The sequence below is a fragment of the Anomalospiza imberbis genome, chromosome 19 (assembly GCF_031753505.1).
Source record: "Anomalospiza imberbis isolate Cuckoo-Finch-1a 21T00152 chromosome 19, ASM3175350v1, whole genome shotgun sequence".
Lineage (NCBI taxonomy): Eukaryota > Metazoa > Chordata > Aves > Passeriformes > Viduidae > Anomalospiza > Anomalospiza imberbis.
Window position 1 is genome coordinate 11,308,826 of NC_089699.1, and position 15,522 is coordinate 11,324,347.

General features: G+C 47.0%; 2 protein-coding genes across 7 annotated transcripts; both read left to right on the plus strand.

The window, feature by feature from the left end:
• The first annotated feature begins 412 nt into the window (after positions 1-412).
• Positions 413-7,522, plus strand: ADAP2 (ArfGAP with dual PH domains 2). Of its 5 annotated transcripts, none has more exons than XM_068209701.1 (10): positions 418-581; positions 1,723-1,853; positions 2,522-2,613; positions 2,733-2,818; positions 3,157-3,266; positions 3,905-4,051; positions 4,735-4,818; positions 5,228-5,290; positions 6,491-6,568; positions 7,163-7,522. In XM_068209701.1, exons 1-10 carry the CDS (start codon positions 491-493, stop codon positions 7,373-7,375), a joined length of 1,095 nt encoding a protein of 364 aa, XP_068065802.1. In that variant the 5' UTR covers positions 418-490; the 3' UTR covers positions 7,376-7,522. The 5 variants fall into 5 exon arrangements, with proteins under 5 accessions (XP_068065807.1, XP_068065802.1, XP_068065804.1 ...); XM_068209703.1 differs by having other exon boundaries at positions 419-548; XM_068209704.1 differs by lacking the exon at positions 418-581 and adding an exon at positions 976-1,021.
• A 1,370-nt stretch (positions 7,523-8,892) lies between these two features.
• Positions 8,893-14,953, plus strand: RNF135 (ring finger protein 135). Of its 2 annotated transcripts, XM_068209699.1 has the most exons (6): positions 8,893-9,252; positions 10,049-10,135; positions 10,680-10,850; positions 12,050-12,209; positions 12,650-12,751; positions 13,545-14,953. In XM_068209699.1, exons 1-6 carry the CDS (start codon positions 8,908-8,910, stop codon positions 14,078-14,080), a joined length of 1,401 nt encoding a protein of 466 aa, XP_068065800.1. In that variant the 5' UTR covers positions 8,893-8,907; the 3' UTR covers positions 14,081-14,953. The 2 variants fall into 2 exon arrangements, with proteins under 2 accessions (XP_068065800.1, XP_068065801.1); XM_068209700.1 differs by lacking the exon at positions 10,049-10,135.
• Positions 14,954-15,522: the final 569 nt, after the last annotated feature.

Genomic DNA, 15,522 nt, shown 5'->3' on the forward strand with positions numbered 1-15,522 from the left:
GCAGCGCTTGGTGTCACCGAGCTCCCTCAGAGCCTGTACTGAGCACCCACAGCGGGACAGAGCTGCGCTGGGAGAGCGGGACTCACCTGCCCCGGCGGTACCGGTGCTTTTTCGGTCGATGTCTGGGGCGCGACTGCCATTCTGTTCCCCAGCAAGCTTTGTAAAATCACTTCTAGAGAGAGGTGGGGCTGGGGCAAACCCGGAGGTGTGCGGACGAGCCCTCCTGGACACAGACTCGTCCTAGTAATGAACTGCCAGCGCAGGAACTTGGGACTCGTTGCGGGGAAGCTGCCGGGGACAGACGGGGGCGCTGGGCGGGTGCCCGCGGGCCGGGCCGGGCCGGGGGGCCGCGCGCCCCGAACCGCCCGCAGGAGGAAGCGCCCGGGGACACGGGAGGGGACGGGGCGTCCCCGGCGCCGGGGCCGCTCCGGTTCCTCATTTCCCGGCTGGGCCGAGCCTCCCGCAGACTCCGCGCCGGGCACCGGGGGCGATGGACTACGACCACAACAAGGCGCTGCTGCTGGAGCTGCAGAGGGCGGCCGGGACCGGTAACGATCGCTGCGCCGACTGCGGGGACCCAGGTGAGGCGGCTCCGCCGGGCAGCGCCCCTGCGCCCCCGGACCGCTCCCGAGCGGACAGCGGCCGTGCGGGGCACCGGCCGCCCCCTCGGGCTGCGGCGCGGTGTGCGCGCTGGCCGTCCCGGTCCGCAGCTGTGTCCGCTCGGTCCGTGCGGGGCACCGGCCGCCCCCTCGGGCTGCGGCGCGGTGTGCGCGCTGGCCGTCCCGGTCCGCAGCTGTGTCCGCTCGGTCCGTGCGGGGCACCGGCCGCCACCTCGCTCCGTGTCCCGCAGGGCGGCTGCGGGCCGGTCCCGCGGCGCTGCCCGCTCCGGGACACGGCTCTCGGGGAGCCCCGCGGGGCCAGGGGACCGCAGCAGGGAGCGGGAAACGACCTCAGCACCAGGCGCTTCCCTGGGTTTTTTGTGGACGGGGCATGAGGCTGCAGGAGGAGGAGGGTGCGTGGGGTGGATTTTCAGCTCGGGGAATGTTTCTGCGCAAGGGCTGGGGCAGAGAAAAGCATGGAAAACCCGGCGGAGCCCCCGCGCCGCGCTGGCGCCAGTGCCCGTTCGGGTGGGTCAGGCGGGAGCCAGCAGGAGCTGAAGAAGGCGTCAAGTTGCTTCTATTTAGCGTGATAGGGAGAAGTGGGCGATGGCGCAATCCAAGGAAATGGCCTTGCCAGAACACTCCATGCCTATACGGATGCACCTGTCAAAGCTGCTTCAGGGGATGTAGCAGCAGGCAAGAGCAGGAGCAGACAGGGGCAGCGGACAGAGTCCTCGCTGTAGGTGGTTGTGCTCCGTTGTACTCTTCATAGTGCTCAACTGTCGGCGCCTTCCTTCCACTGTTAATTCAGCAACAGCAACTTCTCATGCAGAACTAATAATTACCTGCGCTTTCCATCACCACCACCTGCCTGCACAGCCACCTTAATTTTAAAGCAAATAGGCAGTTAAAGAATGTACAAACGCAGGGGCCAGGCCGTTCACTGGGGAAAGCAGGCATTGCTCCCCTCCACACAGTGAAGTGACAGGCGTTAACAGTGGGGTGGGACTCGAGGTATTTACTAGGTGTGAAGCCTAGGCTGGGCATCAGATGTGGGTTTTTACCCTTGCCAGTGGCTGTGCCTTTTCCTGTGTGTTAATTGATTCTTTGTGTTTTTATCTAGATCCAGAGTGGGCTTCTTACAAACTTGGAATATTTATTTGTTTGAATTGCTCTGGAATTCATCGCAATCTTCCTGAAATCAGCAGAGTCAAATCCCTTCGGCTTGATTTCTGGGAGAGCAATTTAATAGAGGTACAGAGGAAAAAGCAGTAATTCTTCACATTTCCTAACCTTATCTGCCATGTAATTCCCGTGCCACCCACCAAGGACAGTGCAACACAGCCGCACAGAGCCAAGTCAACTGCATGGGTAACTTAAGGGGTGTTTTTTATGACCTGCTCAATCAAATTACACTGATAGGTCACTGATAGGTGACCATGTTCCTAACGGTTTGTGCTGTGTATTTTTAGATACACAGTAACTTCTCCCTGTGGCTTAGAAACCCACAAATATTTCCCGGTAGTAGGGTCAATTAAGAAAGCAACATACTCTTCTTAAATATTGGTTCAACCTCTCATCATCCAGTTGAATTGTGTTAATAATGCAATCACAGTTAATATCTGGGAGGAGAGGAAGGAGTGGGGAGATCATAAATAAATTTTCTCCTAATTTTCTTTTGTTCTTTTCATCAGGAACCACAGTTTGCATTCCTTCACACATGGTTCAGAACTGTAAATACTGAAAAAGGTGCATCCACCTAACACCAGCAAACTATAATGCCAAAGGGAATTTATAACTGTATCTAAATACACACTGAGAGTTATGCCAAGACTCAGCAAAAAGTGCAGTCTCATTCTATGTTCATGACATGCTGTTGATTTGCAGTTGCACACCTAACTGTAATTTATTTTGTATTTCAGTTTATGAGGAATCGCGGGAATCTCTGGGCCAAAGCTGAATATGAGGCAAAGGTCCCTCCGTACTATTACATCCCCAAGTCCCATGACTGCCTGTAAGTTGATGGCGTATTCACTGCTGCAGACCTTTACATTTGCTTCCTTTTCAGGTCTCCCTGGCTGGCTGCTGAACTAGAGTAGAGACAGATCAGCTTTATCTGTTTTCCTCTTCCAGGGTTTTAAGACAGCAGTGGATTAGAGCTAAATATGAGCGTGGGGAATTTCTTGACACTGGAGTCTGCCACGATCCCTGTTCTGCAGGTAAAAGGTTTGTCAGGGAGGTCTCAGCCTCAAGGCCAACAGCACAATGTTCTGTTGGCAGCTTTGGAGATCTCTAAGGCTGGCTTGTCACATTTGAACTGCTGGATGTGTAGTCGCTGCTTTGAATCTAGCTTTGAGAAGAAACTCCTAAGAAAAGGCGCTTACACAAGTGCAAGGGTATATTCAGATCTTACAGTTCTCTATTTCTTCCACTTGTTTTTTCATGAGGGGAAAATTCTCAGATGGAGAAGAGGCTTGAAACTGTGCTACATCACCCTCAGCTAAATAATCCTGCCCTTATGCCACCCTTCTCTGACACTTCTCTGTCTGGTTTGCAGGCAGCCGTGAAGGATGCCTCTGGAAGCTCGGGAAGGGACGCAGACAGTTCCAGAAGAGGCAATTTTTCCTGTCAGCCAGGGAAGGGGTGATGAAGTACTACAGCAAAGAAGTGAGTTAGCCAGAGCTGGCCATGGGTAGCAGGTCAACACCCACCCTCAGACCATGCTCTTTGTGGGCAAAACCCAGCACAAGTAGCTTTGTTTCTAGTTTTGTGGCCAGGCTGTGCTTAGAGTGCACGTTTCTCCCTTAACATATATGGTATATTGGGTAAATTTGGATTTAGTTATTTTTCTCATCCCTTATCTCAACCCTGTAGCCTCCTTTTGCTTAGTGAACAAAGGAAATGGGTACTGGCAGTTGAATAGCAAGACAAAGAAGAGATCTGCTGGCAGTTGTTACCTCTACCAAAATATCCTCTCAGCAGCCCCTGCTGCAGGGTCCTCAACACAACTCCTTTCTGTGAGAGACTGTAGCTAACTGTTCTCTAACTCAGAGACTGGAATTAGACCTATCCCTTGCAATGCAGACCCAGCCCTCTTTAGTAGTGACCCAGCATTTGTGAAGGAATCTTTGTAAGTGGTTTTATGTTGCAAGTAGTTAAGGCTTTATGTTTCAGGTATATCCAATATTCAGATATTTTAGGATGTCTGCTTTCTGTTCAGTAGGGGTCTAGGTCTCATACAGCTGGTCTGTCCTGCAGTACATTCCCTGAGAGCACTTTAATACAGTGATGCTTTTCATTCACAGTCAAAAGGTCCAAAAGCCATTATCAGCGTTGAGACTCTGAATGCCATGTTCCAGGTGGAGAAAATAGGACACAGTCATGGGCTGCAGATCACATACATCACAGATGGTCAAACAAGGAACCTTTTTGTCTATCACGAAAGTGGAAAGGTGAATATAATTGCAATCGGGAATAAGCAAGATGCTTAGATGTTGGATCTGTATTTTGGAAGAGTTACTGTGTCTGCAAGATCTGGTTTTATTTGGCATCATAAAGACTCAAAGAATATAGGAAGTTGCAGAATTTGATAACTGTAGCATCTTGCTCCTTTTCTGTTGGGGCATATATTCAACTTTACCTTTAGGACAGTCTTAAGTGGTGCATGGATGTAAATCTCTGTAAGGTAACTGCCTTGTGGTTTTACACAATTTCATGGTTAAATTTTTGACACACATAGAGAATATTGTTTTACATTATTTCCAAGCCAGTAATGATAATTTTTTTAAGTATCTCTATAGATGTTGTTGAGATTCCTGTTTCTTCCTTCAACAGAGTTCTTGTCTCTTTCCAGGTACAGAGGTTTTTAAACAACCCATAACTGAATCAACTGAAAAAGCCTGTGTATACAGGCTTGGGTGACTGTCCATGCTGAGAATGTCTTGGACCTCCCAGGAGGGGCATTATTTTCAAGGGTCAATGTTTTTCAGGTGTCTGGGACAAATTACTGACTTTCTCTGCCCCATGGGAAGAAAGTACCTCTTTACAAAGAGGCCACCAGGAAGGAGAAGGGCATTTTGGAGAAGCAGTGCTCTTCCTTTGATGATCTTCATGTCTGTGTTTGCTGTTTTCCCAGGAGATTGTTGAGTGGTTCAATGCTATTCGGGCAGCACGTTACCATTATCTCAGAACAACCTTCCCAAATGTCCCTGAGCCTGAGGTGAGAACTGAATAGGGCTTGAAACTGTCTAGCCAGATAGAGCATGGGAAAACATTTTCTCACTTCTTCTGACAGTCGGATGCTTAAAAAGCAGCATATGGGTCCAGGGAATGGACAGAAGAGGTAGAAGGAAAGGCCACACTGAATAGCATGCATAAACTTGGTCAGCATTTAAGGCCTTAAAGTCTCCATGTGATTCTTATACAGTGTAATCTGTCAAAAATGTTATGTTCTTTCTTACTTCAGACTTCCCTTTACCAAGCGGACAAAAAAATCCCAGACCCCAAAAGCCACAATTGATGGCGATTAACTTTCACAAAAACAGAGCAGAAATGCAGTCTTGAATGAGACAGCCTGTCCTGGTTTCAGCTGGGACAGACACAGATTTTTTGTGTTTGTGTTCTCCTAGCTCATACCCAGGATCACAAGAAATTTTGTCAAAGAAGGATATATGGAGAAAACAGGACCAAAAGTAAGTGCATACTTGGCATTACACAAACAGGATCATTCTAGATAGAGAATATTTGGTAGTTCAGTGATTCTGACTTGTAAATTATTTGCTCAGTGACTCTCTGCTTCCTGGGTTGATAAAAGACACCATATTCAAACCTGTCATGTTCTTTGGGACCATGTTTTATTTTGTGTGGAAAATAAGATCGTGAAGAAGAATCCTTGAAGAGTAAGCAAGGCGGATTAGCTGTCAGTGGACGTGCAAAGCACATGGATTGTGTATCTGCTAATTGCAGCTCCTGCCACAGCAGAACATGATGTGCTAACCCCCCCCCACTTCTCTGTTTCACTTAGAGTCAGTTGCACTTATGTCACATCTACTTAGAGCAGCAAAGTGTCACTTGAGCAAGTTTCTCTCCAATGAAGCCAATAGTTTGGTTTGTTGTATTGTGGGAAGTGTTTGGGCCAATACTTTTGGAACAGAAGAGCGGGGTTTTGTGCACTGCTGGAGGAGGAGATAAAAGATCTGAGGTCTTGTTTGAATACAGCCACTTCTTGCCTTGCTCTCCTCTGAGTGAACCATGAGCCAAGTCCCATTATAAAGTTCAGCAGTGCAATGCTGATATTGAATATGCTGGGTTTTGGCCCAGCTTGTGCCAGTGTTCCAACACCTCTTCTGCAGGTACTTGCACAGAGCATGAAAGATTTTGTGTTTTTCTCCTGAGGCCTAAATTCTGCTAAACTGAATTGAGTCCTAGAAGAGGCCTCTTCAGTTCAGCCTGGAGCAATTAATAGCTCAGGAATGGTCAGGTAAGTGTAGCTGATGGAATTAGCACCTAATAAAAACCAACTAGTATTGTACACCCAAAATTCCAGGGACAACCTCCCTGATTAGATTGTTGAAATTAATTGCTCACTCTCTTCACTATTACCACTCAGGGGTTGTTCTCTGCAGTGCTTTCAATCCATTTCATGCAACTTCCTTATTCCTGTTAATTGGATTACTTCCTTGCCCAAAGGATGGTCATCGAATATAAATCTATATTTTGAGCCCAGGGAGAAGAGAGAGCTGAGGGCTGCACACAGCAGTCCTTTTATCAGTTGCAGGGATGAAGGAAACTGTACTCCAGCTCCAAGTCACTTAAGTGGTCCTGGGATTTGAATAGACCAAAGTCCACTTTGAGACTTGAGTCTTTAAAGAATTTCTACCATTTCCTTGCAGCAGAAGGAGGCCTTTAAGGTACGCTGGTTCTGCTTGGATTCTCAGGAAAGGAACCTGCTGTACTTTAAAAATCCACTGGTAAGAGGAATGTTCTTTGTTCCACAGCCCCTTCGTGAAGCAGGTGGGGAGGAAGGGTCTGTTCTCATCCACCTTTTCCAGTGGCTGTGCCAGACTGGAGCAGGCCCAGCCTCAAGAGCCAATCTCCCTTGCCAAAGGATGTCTCTGAAGCTGAGCTGGTTGGGAACTCTGGCCTGTACAGTGGCTGTGAGAAAGATCTTTTAAAAGTAACTGCTATTGCCTGTGGTGTTCATGCCCCCTCCCCAGCAGCCCTAGTGCCTCTGTGTCTGTAACCTTAGCCAACATGAACAATATTCCAGTTGACAGCCCCAGTATCCTGCTTCCTAGCACTGCTTTAGCCATGGGAATGTCCTTCCCTGCCCCTTCTGAGCACCCACCAACCAGCTCTGTAAAGGTGGGACCCCTGCCTTCTCCTCCTAAGAATGCCTGTGAGTGCAAAATACCCCTTTGTGTGTTCCTTGCTGATGTCACCAGTCCGTGTCATCGGTTCCCCTCCGTGCATCCCCAGATCCTGTTCCATGTCAAAGGACAGAGCAGTATCTGCTGGAGCTCCACTGTCTGCTGGCTAATGGCTGGCTGCTTCCTTCTTTCCAGGATGCATTTGCACAGGGCCAGGTTTTCATTGGAAGGAGGGATGAGGGATACGAAGTACGAGATGATTTGCCCCAGAAAGTCTGGGTGAAGAAGAAGAAGAAACCAGTGATCACTCTGGTCACGCCAGTGAGAGAGTTTGTGTTTATCTGTGAGAATGACAAGAAGCAGAGGGAGTGGATGGAGGCCTTGAACGGAGTCATCACCCAACCCTGATGTCCACAGGGAGGAGCAGGCAGGCAGCTGCATTCCACCTAGCTGCAGCTTCTGGCCACACAGGGACAGGGCTGTTTTCGACAGAGTGGGATGATGTTTCTTACAGCACTACATTTCTGGCACAATAAAAAAACAAGCCAAGTTTAAGTTGTAGATGATACTGTAATGGGATCACTCCTGTAATGAAATCATACAGATTCTTCTGGCTCCTTGCTTTCAACAGTCTACCGTTTGGCATTTATGTGACTGGCAAATCCAACATCCAATGATTTTTTTCCCAAAGTACAACTGCACATGGTGTCCCAGTAAATACACTGAGAGTAAAGGATGAACATACATTAATCTGTCGTACCCAGGAACAGATGAAGCTTAATGAGCTTGATTAAACTGAACATTGAAAGGCAGAAACAAGTTTTAAAAGTATTTTCTTCAGTGACTTGCTTGCAAATGCTCCATGAATGAGGACTGATATTCAGTGTTGGAGGGGAGCCTTCTCACCAGGTACCACTGTGTGCAGGAACTGATGGAGATTGCACTGGCTGACACAGAGCACTGAGTGTTCCATGCCTCAAGACAAAGTCTGAGGTCTGGTTCTACCAAGCAGCAAGTCATTCACACATTTAATTCTTTACAGATAGTTTCATTTTGCAAATCAAGAGGAAGTCTTGCAGACCAAGTTTCTGGTGAGGCTTCCACCTCCTGCTGACAATTGCCAGCTGGTCCTGAGATACTCTAAATAGTTCTTTTTTTCAGAAATGAGAAGTGCCAACATTTGCAGGAATTAGTGACACTAATCCTTCTTTCTCCCCACCCCCACTCTCCCAGTAGTGCAAAGGAATTGTTTGAGGTGGTTCATCATTCTGCCTTTCTCAGCCAGCTCATCGTCCAGCTCTGAGCAATGAGCAGCAGTTTTATGTGTTGATATGCTCCCATGAACTTCCTGTGTTCCAGGCTCTGTCCCCACACAGCCCCATTCATTCTAGCTAACATGGTGGTTCAGCAATTCTGTTAAACAACCTAATCCTGCAGCTCCTGAAATCATCAGAGAGCAGCTTTTGACTTGTACGAGGAACAATGCCAGTCTTCATTGTTAATTGTTACTTTGAGATGACCTGAGTAGCTCGGGATGACCTCAGAAGGGTTTGGTCCCTCCAGGAGCCTGGACTTCAGTCAGACAAGGTCTGCACTGTGCTGTGCCGTGCCACTGCTCTCCCGGCTGGGTCAGCAGACTGGCCATGTCAGCAACTTTCACTATTACAAAATCGGGAAATTCACGGCGGAAATGAAATAGTGCAGATAACGGGGACTTTTTTGGACAGTCAATGAAAGTGAAGGCCAGGCCCTAGAGAGTTCTGAGTCAAAGTCCATTTCCACCCGCACTCCAAATCGTGCGACCAAGGCACGGGCGAGGAGCGGAGCAGAATAGAGCACAGCAGGGCGGGGCAGCAGCGGCGCGCCCGGGGCGCTCTCGGCAGCGGAGGAGGGGCCCGGGGCAATCGAAACTGCGCGGCCGCTGCGCTCCGGGCCGGGCCATGGCCGCCGTCATCGAGCTCGAGAGGCTGCAGCGCGTCCTGGAGCTGCAGTGCTCCTGCTGCCTGCAGCTCTTCGCGGAGCCCGTGCGGCTCACGGGCTGCGGCCACAGCTTCTGCCGGGGCTGCATCCTCCGGTACTGCGCGGGGCGGCCCCGCGCCGCCTGCCCGCTCTGCCGGTGCGCCTTCGAGCTGCAGCACCTGCGGCCCAACCGCGAGCTGGCCGCGCTGCTCAGCCTCATCCCGCGGGAGCTGAAGGAAAACTTGGAAACACAGGAGGAGCCGGAAGCCTATGGAGCTGCTGCCTGCAACGACCTGAGCTCGGCGGGGCGGGGACGTGGGGAGAAGGTACGGCCGGAGGCAGCCCGGGGCTGCCCGACACCCGGGAGTCTCACCCCCCGACATCCTGGGGCTCCTCCGCGACACCCCGGGACGTTCCGGGATTACATCCCGGGGTGACATCCCTCGACTCCCAGGGACTCCTGCCCGCGACATTCTGGGACAGCACCCAGCGGCACCCTCGGGACAGCCCGCGTTTCCATCCCACGGCACAGTAACACGTTGAGCAGATGGGTTCGGCTAGCAGTGCTGGGGCTCCTTGGTGGTGTCTGACACAGTGAGAGCTGCATAGCTGAATTAGGACTAATACCTGTACATACTCAGCTGATGCACAGTAGTAAGTGACTTCTTTGTGCTGGGTGTTACTTATTGCATCAGCATTGTGTTGGAGACTGCTGGAAGGACACCTAACATTATTAGTCAGTGCTACAGCTCCACCCAGCTTCGTGGCACAAAATGGGAAAGATTCATGATCTAGGTCTCTGCTTAAAACGACTCCCAGAGGAGGAGATGAGAAAGATGTGTTGACCTTCATTATTTTAGCACACACGTGTCTTTTTCCGTCAAGCTAAGAGCATATTGAAGCTCACAGTTATAGCTGAACATGTAATTAATTGGTGACAGTTGATGTTGACTTACTTGTGATTATTCCTACTCAGAATTGTGTCTTTCAGACACCTCCTCAAACAGTCCATTGCTTAACTAATGTAAGTCATGTAGGGAATTTTTATTATCCTGCAGCTTAGCCTAGTCAGGCTTTCTCTGAGGTTTATATAGGTAAATAATCCATTGTGTCACTTTAAAGGAGGAAGAGATATGGGAGAGCTCCAAGCAACAGGAAATAACTGCAGAGACCATCCACTTGTTGAGGATAGATTTCAATAAAGCAAAGGTACACACTGTACGTTCATCACCTACAGTAACTTTCTGTTTCCACTTTTCTGGGCTGGAGATGTGGTTGACTTCCTGGTTGCCTTCCAGCTCAGAGCTGGAATCTGCCTTTTTCTTTCCTTCTTCTCTGTCATCATTCTGTTTTTACTGATGAGAATGAATATATGCCATCAGCTGTACTACTTTGTGTCTTGACTGGTACAAAGACCACTGGAGTTGTGCACTGTTGCATTTTTCTGCTTATCCCAGGAGTAGCCTGAATTATTCTGTTAGACTTAGATGCAAATTACAGATCATAAGAGGGAATATTGAACTTTCTGAGTTGTTAAGCAGGGTCCACTGGCCATAAAATAGTCATGATCCTTAACATGCTCCAAATCTCATTGCATGTAATGCAGGGTAGTGTCAAATATATTTCATTCCTTTGACTAACGTTTTCTGGTCTGCAGGGGTCAGTCAAAGAACCCATTGGATGGGACAGTAATTCTCATATTCCATGCATGTTTCCTTACCACACAATGAACTCCATATTTTCTGTCTTTCAGGAATATACATCTCAGATCAAAAGCCAGATTACTAAAGATTTCTGTTGCATGAAGGAATATATTGAAAGACAGGAGAGAAACACACTGATGTTCATTGAACAACAGCAAAAAGCTGCTCAACAGAAAATTGAAGAGACTATTCACCAGCTCACAGACATCAAAGCCCAAACTGTAAGTGATGAAATGAAGTGGCAGAATATGAGTAGAAACTCAAGCTCATTGTCTGGGATAGCTGCATACGTACAGAGCACCTTTGAGGTCCCCACTGCACCGTTCTCATAGAGACAATGGTGCCAATCCATGGACATTGCTGTCAGCAGGGAGAGTTTGGAGTGAGAAATTCAGAGGAAAAAAAGTCCTGAAAGAGGCACAGGCTGGGAATGGAATTCAGAACTAGGTTTTTTCCAAGGATATTGGTGAGCTGGAATGAAGTGGGAGCTGCAGTGCTGAAAGCCAGTCCTCAGTCAAATTTAAAGTCAAGATCTTTCATGATCTTTTTATTTTCCAGAATTTACACACAGGTGTGCAAGTTTAAAAACTCACAGAGTTATTAAATATTTTGTAACCGTTTTCTTGCGGAAAACACATCAAGGGCCCTCAAAAGATGCAGTTAAAGCACTTCAGATTGTCTAGAGCCCGTTTTGATGTTGAAAACAACAGTGCCAAGTGTTGCAAGTTAACCAGCGGGAATTTGGAGTGGGGCTCACTGGGTGGGGCAGTGCCATGAGACAGAATTGGACTTCCAGGATGCAGGCACAGGTGCCCGCATTGGAATTCACCCGATCCAGGGTCCCGTTACAGGCAGTGAGGAAAAATGGGTACTTTCAGTGTTATCTGGCCTACTTGAGATATCCACCTGCAAAGGAGATTAATCCAGCCTCCAAAAGGCTGTTTTCTCCTACAGACTGTACACACCAACTAACAGAGCAACTTCAGATGTAGATTTCCACATCTGCTAAATTTAGGCAAACTAGGTTTACCCATTCCTCACACTAATACATTTTCAAACTTTTGGTTTCGGTTCTAGAAGAAGAAGGAAGTTTAAAAAAGCATAACTGTGTATTCATATGAACACTTAAAGAAGTTGTAATATATATATATAAAAGAAAAAATAGTTGCATTCTTGGTTTTCTTGGGGAAAACACAGTCTTTTTATTTTTTAATAAGAATATCCTTTGCTATTTTCTTTGATATTTCAGGTTGGTTTGCTCAGGTTACTGTCCTATAAAGGAAACTTATGATACACAGAATAAGATTCTTTGAGAGATCACTGCTCTTTTTGCACTCAGGCTTTATATTATAATCTGATCTGCGAGATTAAATAACTGCTGCTGTTTACATCTTTCCCTTGATCCTTTTGTCATTATTAGAGAGACTTACGTGAGAGGCAGAGGTACGAAGGCTCACCTTTGACAATAAATAAAATTACACTTGATGAAAAGCTTAATGTTGTCAAAAGTGCTGTAGAAGATCTTAAGAGAAAGTTGGAAATTTTAGTCTTGGAGAATTATGCTCAACACCTCCCACCGGGTGAGTTTCCCTTATTTTGAAATCTTTTTCTTAAAGGCAGTGGATCTAGCAAATAGAGTAAAAAATTACTTTGTGCTTATGAAATGCATGTGCAAATAAAACAAGAAACATGATACTCAGCAAAAAACTGAAGAACGCTGTAAAATTTTTTTATGGCAGAAACTGCTTTATCTGCATAGAATAATCCAACTGCTTTACCCATCTCACTCTTCTGACAGTTCCCTTCTGACCACACCAGCATGTGGCTGTTTGTTAATTTTGGGTAAAAATGTTTGCCTACACGTCCTTTGTAATTTATACAATCAAAAAAAGCAACTCCTTGTTTTGCACTTGAACAAATAGCTGGGTTTATTTAAGGAGTGTTTTCCTTTAGAAGCTTAAGTACTTCCTATGTGCATTTGGAAGAAATGCCTTAACACCTCACTTATTTTTGTATTCAGTGCAGCCTCCAGACTTACACCAGGAGCCAAGTGTCAGCTCATCACCTCCAGAACCTGCGGCTGAAAGTCCTGAACCAACCATTTCCAGCCAGTTTTCTCAGTGTAAGTATCCAAGCCAGCTGGACTCTTAGCAACATCCAGGTGACCCTGAGACTGCATTTGCTGAAGAAAACTGACCTTGCCAACATCAGCAGGAAATGTGGCTGTTTACTGAATCATGGAAACACAATGGAGTTGCTGGGAATGAATCAGTGACTGACACATAATGTAACATTGTACCTGAGTGCGGATGTAGGATAAAAAAGAGATAAGAGACCTGCTTTGTGTAAGCTGTGTGGTAACTTGTGCTGGCTGTGGAGTCTGAGCTGGTGTACAGGAGTTACTGCACCTCCCTGATCTTTGCTGTTAACCTATAATTACTCCAGTTGTTACTTGAAATCTGTATCATTTTGACAGAAATATTTTTGCAGTCAACACACTCTACTACAGCTGTAGCTTAACACAGAAAACAAATGTTTTTGCTGATAAAATATGTAAGAGCTTGTCCCAGTGAACAGATGACTGTAGGCTTTATGAAGGTAAGCATCCCATTTATTATTGACAAAAAGGTAATTTTAAAAAAATTGTAGCTAGGAATAAAATCCGTCTTTTAGGGTGCAGGGTACTTTCACCTTTCCACTGGAGTGCATATGAGCCTGTCATGGATATTTACACAGCTGTGCCTGTTAAATGTTTCAGTATGCCTAGGATACAGTTGATAGTGCTTGGTTAAGGAGTTTTGAACTTTGATTCAGGTTTATGGTTTGATCATTGGGTTTTATTTCTTTTCTGGAACGGGGATACACCTGCCTTCTTGTTGCCTGCATGTGAGAATATTTTCCTTTCTGTGTTCCAGGGGCAGATGATGTGACTTTTGATCCCACAAGAGCACACGAGCGCTTGGCACTCACAGCCCAGAACAGGAGAGTGATGGTTTCCAGCCACCCCACCAGTTACCAACCATCTCCCAAAAGATTCTGCATCAGCCAAGTCATGTGTTCACAGGGCTTCTCCACTGGGTGCCACTACTGGGAAGTAATTACTAAGGACAGTGATGGATGGGCTGTTGGAGTTGCTGATGAAATGATTGGTAAAAGGGACAAATTGGGAAGAACTGAGCATTCCTGGTGTGTAGAATGGCTGGGTCCTAAAAAACAGCTGTCAGCATGGCATAAGGATCAAGAAACATTATTACACAAGGACAAACCACTGAAGGTTGGAGTTTTCCTGGAGCTACAGAAGAAGACTGTGTCATTTTACTCCATCGCTGACAAAGACATGCTTTTGCACACCTTTGAAACCAGTACCTCAAATCCTCTCTACCCTGCTTTCTGGCTGTACACTCTAGAAAGGAATGGATCTTTAACTCTAAGTCAGCCAAACAGGACATAAAGCCTACTGAGAACAGGGACAATTTTGCCAGTGACTGCAGAGTTTCTATGAAAGCCTCAGTGTTTAGCACAGGAGTGTAGCAAGGAATGATGCATAACTACCCAGGCTTTCCTGGGAATCAGCAACTGCTACTTCTGTCTGCTCTGCTTCTCCTCGCACTGTGCTCTGGTCTAGCCATACTTCATCAAAGCAATTCCAGGCTATGCTAAAGGCAGTAACCACCCCTGTGGGAGTCAGGTGGGTTTCTCAAGCAGCTTTTAGTCCCAGGATATTCCTAGGAGAGAATGTACTAAGGAAGCTCTAATGTTGGGGATAGCCTTTCTCATTGATCTCATTTTTCCTACATTGATATAAAAAATACAGAACAGATGATGCTGTTACTTTCTGTCAAGTGAGTTTTCTTTAGACAGATCTGATTGATTAAGGAATGCTCAGAGGGTAAAAATTTTACTGGTCTTAGGTATGAAAATCTTTCCCTCTAGGGTAGGCACTAACTAGGAAATAGGCTTTGGATTTGAGGACCTGACACTTCAAGGAGGTGTCCCAGAAGACCATAATTTCACCGGAACCATATTTTAGTCTTGCCTTGGCCAAAGGGTTGTCAGTCCTGGTGCTGGTGTGACCATGGGCATGCTTGTGGAAACAGATGTTCAGGTGTGTTTATGCCAGCTAATAAATCGCGGTCGCTTTAGTGCCCTTTTAAAGGGCCTGCAAACAGGACTCTGTCATGGGAAGGACCATCTGGTCTTGCCAGCGAGCCTGAGACAAAGCAGGAGGTTCTCAGTTGCCTGTGAGGGGTGAAGGGACCACAGCTGAGGTCCCACAAAATCTACAGAGATCTTGATTTCTGAGAGATACACTGCTTCATGCAGGCCAACTCTAAACAGCATTCCCAAGAGGCAAAGGCTTTTTCAGGAAGACTGTGGCATTCCAGAATTGACAAAATTAATAGTTTATTGTGAATAAAGCACGTGGGATTCAACTATCTCATTTAGTGGAATGGAGCTCCATGTCTTCCAAAGTAATTGACAGAACTGCTGCTCACCTTGAGAGTTGCTCTCTGCTGCCACTGAACCGTCTGATAGCCTAAATGCACATTTGTATGATCCCAAGGGTGTGTCTTTCAGCATCTCCAAGGCTGGGGTAGCTTTCCTGGGATAGCCAAAGCCATTGCCTTCTTAGTATTGAGGCGTCCTTTGCTGGTTCATCTGGGAAAACAACAGCTGCAGCATGAAGTCGCTGGAGATCCCTGACTTCCCACATCCGAGTTCCGCCGTAGTGCCCAGGGGCAGCAATTTGCTGTGGTTTGATCACAGCAACACCTCACCTAACGACACACAGCGCAGATGGGAACCCACTGTGTCACTATTTGACCATTGGGAAGGATGTCCTGAGTAGGTGATTAAACACTGGGACGGGCTGCCCGCGTTGGAGTCACCATC